This window comes from Magnolia sinica, chromosome 3 (assembly GCF_029962835.1).
Source record: "Magnolia sinica isolate HGM2019 chromosome 3, MsV1, whole genome shotgun sequence".
Taxonomy (NCBI): Eukaryota; Viridiplantae; Streptophyta; class Magnoliopsida; order Magnoliales; family Magnoliaceae; genus Magnolia; species Magnolia sinica.
In genome coordinates this window covers 85,115,395-85,126,575 of record NC_080575.1, presented here as the reverse complement: position 1 = coordinate 85,126,575, position 11,181 = coordinate 85,115,395, and the positions used below count along the sequence as shown (strand labels likewise).

Below are 11,181 nucleotides of genomic sequence, written 5' to 3'. Positions count from 1 at the left end.
AAAAGATCAACTAGACTTTCAAAGGCCTAAGCCACCTCAGAGCAACCTGGATCCACCCCTTCAGATAGTATGTAGAAGATGAAGATCCCGAACTCTTGACTCAGATGTCCAGTCCGGGCAGAATACTGCCTGATTTTAAAATACCATATATATAATTCATGAACTGAAGTATTTAAGAAGCTAAATTGAAATCAAGCACTGCAGTACAATGTGGAAAAAAAAAAAACTTATTTGTTTAAACCTAGTCGTGCATTGCAAGGTGGACTTCAAAATTTGACAGGCTCAGCTGAGCTTCAGAATGATGGTCGTGTAACCTGTTCTGCCTTCTTTCTTTTTTTTATCACATGCACACACACCCACTCTCACACCGTAGTGGGATTTCACCACCTACGGGTACTCAAACCCTTCACCTGGTGTTGAAACTCCTGTGAGTCTACCACCGGGGCAAGAGTAAGGACCAGCGCCAACCTGTTCTGCCTTAAATAACTCAACTAGTAATGTCTCACCCGCTCCATTCTCACTGATTGAGGGCTCTCCACAATTACAGTTTTCATGGGAAGCTTTAGAAATCGTTATATAACCATACAGACATCCTGACCAACCTGTGTCTCAAAGACACCTCACATACCTCAACAAAAGGATCCGAGAACAAATGCAAAACCAGTCCAAGCGATGGCTGATAGCCATGTCTCCGACTCCAGACTGGACACGACCTGATTTTAACCAGATCCTAGTTGATGGACCTGACCTGAAACCGAGTAGACCCAAATTTAATCAGGTCCCAGAAGCTGAGACCCAAACCTGACCCAATTACCTGACAGGTCCAAAAAAAATGGACCGGGACCCATTAAAATCAGGCTGGGTCCATCAGGTACCCACTAGTCCACGTACCCATTGACAGCCCTACCTACTCAAAAGCCCAACAAAGCTAGTTTTGCCGATGGCTTTTCTATTGCTCAAAAGCCCATCAAACCTTTATATATATATATATATATATATATATATATAGAGAGAGAGAGAGAGAGAGAGAGAGAGAGAGAGAGAGAGAGAGTAATACTCACACAGACCAATTAAATTGGTCCAACAAACTGTGCATTAAATGGTAAGAATATCTTTTTTATCCACAAGTAATGTCTACTTATCGGAGTTTATGTGACACCCAGTTTTATATCCATATGATAGAAATACATATCATAGATCTAGTTGGTTTATCAAATTAGGCTTACTAATTTAATTTTATCTATAAAAAATTAGTAAATGATCTTTATTATTAGAGACACATATACAAGCTGAATCTAACTTGTTGGAATAGATTTCTAACGGCCCACTTTTTCTGTAAAAGAATAGTTAGCTATTAAGTACAAAAACATAATATTTTATATCCTTCACATGCTTATAAGGAACTGTACTAATTAACTGACCGAATTTGTTACATATGCTGTGTATCTCATGAATGTATCACACTAATACAACTTCTCCAGTCATACCATTTTCTTTCGAAGCAATCCTCTTCTTTCTACTTTCTCTCATCATTTAATGCACTCTCTTTTATTATCAGGCTCTCTCTTCCTCTACCCTGTGTGATTGGAACCACCGGGCAGTGTCTACAAAAGCTTAACACCAATTGACTACTAACCCCGCTCATCCACAGCTAGGAATGTGCAGGGGCTCAGAGGGGCCGTTGTGGTGTATGAGTTTTATCTACACTGTCTATTTATTTTTTCATATTATTTTAGGATACAAGCCCAAAAATTAGGAAAATACAAGGTTTAAGTGGACCACATCACAGGAAGCAGAGATGATAATGACACAATGGACCACTCTGAGATTTTTCTCTATTTGATGTTTGGATTCATGCCCCAAAGTATCTGTTAAAATGGATGGACGGCATGGATATACAATATATGCATCTAGGTGGTCCCCATTTTCAAGGACTCACCATGTTGGATGAGGTCTCAAAGACACTTAATCTACTCTCAAAATAATTCATAAAGTGTCTCTGGCGTTGATCAAGTTCGTAGTGCATTGACGTTGCAAAAATTATTTTGCAAGCCCCACGATGATATCATATACAAACCGTCCATCTATTGTTTTTATATCATTATTTTTTTAAGATCATTTTAAGTATGAGCCCAAAAATGAGGCAAATGGAACGCTTGAGTAGACTGCGGGGATTGAATGCTTACCATTGAAAACTTACTGGAGGCCGTAGAAGTTTTGGATCAAGCTGATATTTGGGGCGCGGATTAGCTACTGACAGGTTGAGTAGCGACTACTGAAGTGAAGTCACCGAGTGAGTTCCGTGGCCCCACCATGATGTATGTTTTGTATCCACACCTTCCATCCATTTGGAGAGATCATTTTAGGTCAATATCCAAAGAATTGAGTTAAATCCAAAGCTCCAGTGGACCCCGCCACAAAAGTCAAAAAGCAGTGGGACAGTGACGCCCTCCATTAAAAACTTCTAAAGACCACAAAAGTTTTAGATCAAGCTGATATTTGTTTTTCCCTTTATTTCATGTCTTTTTTAACTTTTGAACAGGTTGGATTTCAAATAGACATTACGGTGGGCCTTAGGATAGTTTCAACGGTGGGAATCACTCTCCCCACTGTTTTCTGTGGTGGGGTCTATCTGCCTTATTCTTTGGCTCAGGCCCTAAAATGATATTTCAAAATGGATGGACGGTGTAGATACAACACATACATCATAGTGGGGCCCACAGAACTTAGTGACGTCACTACAGCATTGAACTGGCTACTTAACCTGCCAGTATCTAATCCGCGTCCTGATATTTCTGCTTTCCATTCATCCATTCAGGTCCATGTGACATTATAAACAGGTAAATAAACATCATGGTGGGCCCTAGGAATGTTTTAATGGTGGGTGTTCAATGTCTACTGTTTTTTGGTGGCGTGGTCCACTTGAGATTTTAGATCTGCCTCGTTTTTAGGATCTTGCACTAAAATGATCTTTAAAAACTGTGGAACCGCACAGATATGTGACACATACATCATGGTGTGCCCACGTTTATGGAAACGTACACTTGCCCGTCGGTGTTACTACCTAATCCACTTTCTGTTAATATGGGAAAAGTAACATTTTTCTCGGAACCAACAATAGTTTGAGATACGTCCACCCTTCAAATTTTAAGGGCCCCACCGTGACATTTTTTAGAAATCCACTTCGATCATTAGCTATGTAATCCCATGTTAGGCTAGGACAAAAAAAAATCAGGCTAATCAATGATTTAAGTGGGCCATACCAATTGAAACAATTGAGAGAGACTTCCACCCTTGATTTTTACAGGCCCTGTCATGATGAGAATATAAAATCCACTCCAACCATTAGCTCCCACACCAAAAATTAGGCATTGAACCTAAAAATTTGGCACATACGTGCTTAAAGTGAATCACACCAAGGGAAAGAGATTGGAGGATGAGCTTTCTACATACACAATCATGTGGTTCATGTGAGCCAGGGATGGGGCTGATTGTTTTGCACTAGGTCTAACTTGAGGTGGCTCACCTAATGATCGGGTGGATTTTACATAATACTACGGTGGGGCCCACCTAAGTAAGCAACTCTTTTTCATCAATTGAAATAACTTTTATATGGAAATTATTACTAGCATTAACTGTTCATTAAATGCCCAGCTAGTTGGACGAAAATGAAGCGTCCAACTACTTGTGTGTGAGCATTTCTCATATATATATATATATATATACACACACGGAAACGCTCACCTGCGAACCAGTTCGCACGTACTATGTACGAACTTTTTTGAAAACCCATCACACGTGATGTGGATCCAAAATCTGAACCGTTCATGTGAATCAGCACATCCTGAAACCCCCTGAGCCCAAGTTTTACTTTGATATGAAACTTTGGTCAGCCATGAAAAATGAAAACAGTTTCCTCCCTTGATTTGCATTTCTCTTTGCTATGGCCCACCAGAATATTACATCAGGGTGAAAACTTTCCAAATGGGGTTTTATGGGATTCCGCATCACATGGACCGTTCAGATTAGACACCCATGGCACGTGTGCAAAGGTGCGCACGTGCGTAGGGGAGCATGACTCTATATATATATATATATATATATATATATATATATATATATATATATATATATATATCCTTTTCTTTTCTGTTAGCTTGTTAGTACACCCCACTGTCAGTTCACACTTCACTATTAGCCACCCCACTAGGGATCGATACCAAGACCTCAGTGTTGAAACGAGGTATCTTTCACTCAGTCTACCACTTGAGCTATAGATCAGGGTGTTTAAACTGAAGTTGAAAATCATGAACAGCTTGCCTCAAGATTCACTTAAATATCAATGGCACCATGGTGGAAGGAAAGAAGCATAAAGCCATATCCTCATAACCAAACAAAATATGACATTCAAATAAAGGAGAAGACAAAATGAAAAGGATTTTTACCACTTTATTTTCTCTCATTCATTCTCTCTTCTACACTGTTTTCCACTCATGGAGTTGTGAAGATTCAGCAAATTGTACTGATCAGGGAAAAATAATAAACAAATAATACAGAAGGGTGTTAACATTCCGGCGTGAAAACCCACCCTAAGACAAACCAAAAATTTATTTTTGTGAGACGGTGTGGCTGTGCTTAGCTTATACATAAATGTTTCTCCTCTATATATTAGTTTTCATTCTGTCAAAATTGTTTGGGAAGAACAGAAATAGATGAGACACCTTTTGTGGCCTTCTATGGGGCCATGAGTCCTTCAATTGTGTAGGCAAGGGACTGTGCCCAGTCAACTTTGAATAGCAATGCCTGTAGTGTCTGCATCACATCATAATCTGGATCAAGTTTTCGCTGCCAACCCTGCGAAAAAAAAAATTCAGGACAAAGGTTCAAAACAGTAAACTTTGATGCATTTAAAAAAATAAAAATTAAAAATAAATAAATAAAAATAATCTAAAGGCTGTGTTTGGTTGCAAAATGAATCCTCTAAAACATGAAATAACTGTCTTGTTTACCGATCATAAGGACTTTGTAAATCTACCATATGGTACAGGTGGATGCTGACATGGACACAGTCACACAAGTACCAGCATAGGAAAGCAAATCTGCCTTTCCTGAATCAAAAACATGGATATAGGTATGGGTATCCATCCAATACTTTTAAGCAAGCTACCATTTACATCCACCTGATTAATTTGCATACACCCATTCTTGGTTTTGGGAATTCAAACAGTACCAAAGGTCACTATTTAAATTCAGAAAATAGAAAATGGGTGTATGCAAATCAAACAGCGTGAGCATGGATACCAATTCCCGACTTCAATACCATGACAACATTGCAAGGAATTCAGAAAACAGTTAACGTAACATCATAGGCAAGGTTTTAAATCGGTGTGTTGGTTACTGTATCATTCACAACCAATACAGCCCCGTATCAGACTGTTTTCGGCCAATATGACCGTATCTTTCCTGGGCAATACTGGCACGTATCAGGCGATATGTACCAGTTTTGGACAGCAATTTAAACTTTGATAATAGGACATCATTGAAATTGTATCTGGAAGTACAAATGCAGTATCAAGTATCAGTGTGGACATGATATGATAATCTAACCCAAGCACACAAGCTATCTTCACATCTGTGCTTTTCATCATTGAATCCAAGAATAACTGTGAATGCCCTGGACTTCAAGAATTTAAGATATAAATATATTTGTATGCATGTGTATACATGCATGTATGCACTATATTTGGATATCTGCATATGAATGCATGCATGATTCTCTCCATTTTCTGTTTCATTGATTCATCTGATATGTGGGCAGGTTGGAGTAGATTCTGAAGAAAATGGATCAAAAAAGCAATTTGTGATCTTCAAGAACCATGAGATTGAGAAGAACACTTTTTAATGATACTGCAACTCACCGAGCCAATTGAAGCTAGGTAGAACCTCCTAGACAATTAAACACATTGACATGAAGAGGAACATATTTACTAGTTATATCGAACTCCAATATATCCCACAAGAATAGCCATTGTCTCCAGGTTCACGTTTCAATTCAATTCAGGTTTCGTTTGCAACAGGGTATTTAATGCTTCCAGTTTGCTGAGTTTGACACACCATCAATTGGTTCAAAACACAGCATATTGACACGGAGAGGAACATATTTACTAGTTATATTGAACTCTTAACAGATCCCACAAGAATAGCCATTGTGGGATCTGTTTGCAGCAGGGTATTTAATGCTTGCAGTTTGGTGAGTTTGACTCGCTGTCAATTGGTTCAAAACACAGCAGTTGACATGAAGAGGAACATATTGACTAGTTATATCAAACTCCAACAGATCCCACAAGAATAGCCATTGTCTCCAGGTTCACTTCACGTTTCAGTTAAATTCTTTCTGTTTGCAGCAAGGTACTTAACGCTTGCAGTTTGGTGAGTTTGATTTAGTGTCAATTGGTTCAAATCACAGAATATATCCAAAAAAAAAACTGAAAGAAATTGTAGAAAAGGTGCAGGTTATATGCAGAGAGAGAGAGAGAGAGAGAGAGAGAGAGGTCATGGTTTCAATGGTGAACAACCCATCTCTACTTTTCCCTATGTTGTGGCCCACTCAAGCATTAGATTTGCCTTTTTTTCTTTTTTTGGTATAACGTCCTAACATGACCGGCGCAACTAATTTATGGTATGGACTTCATGAAGCCATCAAGATGGACCCCATAGAGCCTTTGTCGCATGGTCTCCCTACTACCACGCTCCATGCGGGCTACACCAGGGTCTTCAAAAATGGTTTACAGAAAAAATGGCCCATGACGGCTCCTTACAGGCCAAACCAGGTTTAAATAATAATGATAATAATAATAATAATACTAATGGTAGCGGCCGTTATGCCACCAATACCCATGGTTCGTTGTAACAACAGTTATGGAGTGTAACAGCCATTACGTAACAATAACCGTGACATCCGTTACGTGTTCCAGGGTCGTAACAGCCATTAGGGAAAATTTGATTCATAACAGCCCGTTACGAGGCTGATACAAGTATTTTTTCTCAAAAAAAAAAAAAAAAAAGGCCATAACGACCGTAATGGCTTGTATCATAATGATAATGGCGGTGGCAATTACGACCACTGTTATCAGTACAAAGTACCTGCCATTACCATTATGGAATAACTTGGACTAAATGCAAAGAGGAGAAGTTTGAAAGAGCTACTCACATCAAAAAATTAAAAAAGCACAAATAAAATCTAAGCTGTTGCAGGCTTTTCACAGGTGAAATCTGAACAATACACTGGACAACAATCACAATTTTCCAGTACCCCAAATACCCCTGACTTCATTTTTTTCAAAAAATAAAAATAAAATAAAATAAAAATAAAACTAAAAAAATCCCATCTCTTCCCATGATTAAGGATATGCATGAGGGAGCAAGCAGTAATAAATGCAAGGACTATTAGTGGAGAGATGAGTGAGTTTCCAAATACTATAGGCTTGTAGCAGGGGTTGGCATTAAACCCAAACCTTTTCCCATTGGTTATGGACGAATTAATGAGGGAGCAAGCAGTAATAAATGCAAGGACTATTAGTGGAGAGATGAGTGAGTTTCCAAATACTATAGGCTTGTAGCAGGGGTTGGCATTAAACCCAAACCTTTTCCCATTGGTTATGGACGAATTAATGAGCCATTTACAGGAAAAGATCCCTGGTGTTAATGTGTGTGTGAAGGGGGGAGAGAGAGAGATCCTACAGTGTATGTTGTTTGCAAATTACATTTTTTACTGAATAGGCAAGGGAGCGTGTAAACACAAAGCTAGAGTTATGGAAGCTGCTTTAAAATCTGAAGGAGTTTAAAATTAGTCAGAATAAAATAGAGTATATGGAGTGCAATTTTAGTAAGAATAGTTGTAGAAATGAGGTATTAGTTAAGATTGCTAACCAAGAAGTTACCCAAAATACCCCGTTTCAATATCTTGGGTCAATAATTCATGAGAGTGGAGAGAATGACAAGGATGTTACCCATGCAGTTCAAGCGTGGAGGAAGAAATAGAGATGTGCCTCAGGAGTTTTATCTTGGTACAACTTGAAGCCTCTAAAAGGGCAAAGGAATGGCCCAAAAGGACGTGGGGGATAGTAAGAAAAGACCTATGATCTAATCAAAGTTCGCAGAACAAGATTCATGTAGCTGACCCCAATTAATTGGGATCAATGTTCGCAGTATCAGTATTGCATTACGTATACTCTTGGGATACAGATACGTATCGGTTATCGCACGGGATATACCATTTGTATTGGGTAATTTATCATACTTTTTGCGAAACATTAGGAAATTGGTTGAATTTTTCAATGAAACTTCAGGAATTGTTAAAAAAGACTTTAATACACTTTTAAATTATAACATCTAAAAAAAGTGCACATAATAGGTTTCCTTTGCATAGGGTCCTAAGTTATGTCCTATTTGACTGAAATAATGCAGATATTCAAATTGAACTCATAACATTTATAAATGTAAGAAGACATATATGAAAACACAACCAATTCATTCAAAATCAAAAGAAGAAGGAGAAATTGAGAAAATTCATTCAAAAGCAAAAGAAGAAGGAGAAATTGAGAAATATATTTAAATAATTTTTATTATTAAAAAATAATTTTTTATTCCGAAAATTGACAAAAACTTATTAAATCAGTACATCAACCATCATAAATGTTTGGAGTGCAACATTGGAAGCAATTTGGGAGATATTGGAAAAAAAATTGAATTTTCCCTAATTTCCCCAAATCGGGCCACTTATACTTTGAATTTCAAAATTAGAGTGTATGTGATCATCATTTCATCAAACACTCCTAAATGCTTTGAAATTAGTCTCAATTGACGATTGGTTTAAGGGAAATTTCGAAAAAAATAATATTTTTTTATTTTTTTATTTTTTATTAAAAAAATATTTTTTTTCCAAATTTTGACAGGGACTTAACAAATCAACAAATCAAGCCTCATACATAATTGATTTCATGTTTGGAGTGCAACACTGAAAGCAATTTAGGAGAAATTGGAAAAAAAATTAATTTTCTTTTTCCCCTATTTCTCCTAATTGGGCCATCTATACTCAAATTTGGAAATTAGAGTGTATGTGATTATCATTTCATCAAACACTCCTTGATAATTTCAAATTGCACTCAATTGGTCGCTGGTTGAAGTGAAATTTTGAAAAAAAAAAAATCCTTGATAATTTCAAATTGCACTCAATTGGTCGCTGGTTGAAGTGAAACTTTGAAAAGAAAAATTAATTTAATTTTATTATTTTTTAATTAAAACATAAATTTTGCTTTCCAAAAATTGGAAAAAAAAAAAAAAAAGAAAAGAAAAAAGTTAACAAATCAATAGACCAAACCTCATACATGCTTGATTTCATGTTTGGACTATAACACTGCAAGCAATTTAAGAGAGATTTAAAAAAAAAAAAATCGAATTTTCCCCAAATTGGGCCACCTACACTCAAATCTCGAAATTGAAAGTTGAAATCCTTGATTTTCCATACAAAACATGAAGAATCAAGGATTTCTCATGATTTCACACATTTTATATGTTTTTTTTTTTTTTTTTGAAGGATCAAAACAAAAAATTATTCGTCAAATGAGAAATAGCCACAAATGCAAGAAAATCTTGATTCTGATTTCAAATGTATCCAAGCAAAGGATGGACCAAAATCCACCCAATAACAGGTTAGAAGAGAGAAATTTGAAGAAAAAATGGGGAAAGAAAATTTGATTTTTGGAGTTTCTTGGAAAGCGTGCGTTTCTTATGAAGTATTGATGATATCGATCGACACCGATAGATATCATCAATACATTATAAAAACCTTTAACAAAAAGACAAAAAAAAAACGTCAATATCGCACGATATCTCGTGATATCGCCGATACATTCCGATACTTTCCAATATAATTGCTGATATTCAAGAATTTGTGCGTCTTTTTTATTCTTTTTGTTATTACCCATCGCTTTCGTATCATTGGCATCAATATTGATAATATCAGCCAACAACACTAATTAGGATCAGGCTTAGAAGACGATGATGATTAGATGTCCCCTGCATATTGAAGGTTTTACGACCCACGTAACTAATTGTGGGGGCAAAAATGTCCAAAAGCTTCTCGCATTATATATAGTATAATACATTAATTTACAAAGAGTGGTTAAATAACATTACATGTCGTGTTCACACATTACATTCCCAAACATTCAAGCCATTTTAGGAATTCAAGTTATGTGAGCTCTAACTAACTAGCAGAGTTTGGCATGTTTAAGGATTTTCTTTCTAAAGGGTTGGGAGCTGTGAACTATTGGATTTGGTGAACTTAAGACTATGGAATTCATGAAATTGATCTAATCAATTTAACACAAATGGTGAATTTCAGTATATTACAGCATTCCTAGTGTTCACGTTTATATTAAACTTGAGCGCCATCAACCTTCCAACCCTCTTGGAATGAAAACCACTGCCTTAATTTGCTCTAAAAGGCATGTTTCCTCCATCAACCATCTCAAATCCATAGTTGGACCCCATCAACCCAACCTTTTGAGTTACAAAATGATGGGAGAACAATATAATGACAGTTGGCAAGTTTTATTTTTGGATGCAGACAAAACTCAAATTTGCCGTGGATATACACAAATTTTGTTTGCCTTATTAACCAGGCAGGAGCTTGCTTAATCCTACCTTACCTACCAACCGGAATGGAAACCAATTACATATCTGTGAGGGATCTTGCATGATAACCAGAGACTGATTCAGGAGAAACAAACAATTGATGGTATTTCGCAGGGTAACAATTGCAGGATTCCTGCTTCAGAATTTGACCAATTTGTCTCTGAGTTTGCAGCTGTTTATATGGCTTATTTTTCACAAATATGTGTTAAAATAAATAACAGTATAAGACAGCATTAGTTTCAAAATCCCAGTACAAACACGCATTTTGGTATTTCTGATTAAAAAACGAATTACATGAAAAACATTTATAACAGGGGGAAAAACAGCATTCAAAATAAAACTTTGGTTACCTAAATACACCCTAAAAAACTTAAATACTTCCAGTAACCTATCATAAGTTGCATATCTTCTAAACCCGGTGAGGAATGCATCGTAGGTTCTCCTCCCCTATGAAGTCCGAGCTCCTAGTCTCTCACTCACGGT

At 36.8% G+C, this 11,181-nt stretch overlaps 1 protein-coding gene across 5 annotated transcripts in view; it reads right to left on the bottom strand.

Moving 5' to 3' along the window:
* Positions 1-498: 498 nt before the first annotated feature.
* LOC131240107 (uncharacterized) overlaps positions 499-11,181 on the bottom strand; it is a 48,495-nt gene continuing 37,812 nt past the window's right edge. For 2 of the 5 annotated variants that reach the window (XM_058238161.1, XM_058238160.1), the window contains one exon: positions 4,597-4,854. In XM_058238161.1, the coding sequence (XP_058094144.1) occupies positions 4,735-4,854 (120 nt within the window). In that variant the 3' untranslated portion in view covers positions 4,597-4,734. Of the gene's footprint in view, positions 749-4,426; positions 4,523-4,596; positions 4,855-11,181 lie in introns of those variants that run through there. The other 3 variants (XR_009168622.1, XM_058238159.1, XM_058238158.1) reach the window with 3 other exon arrangements.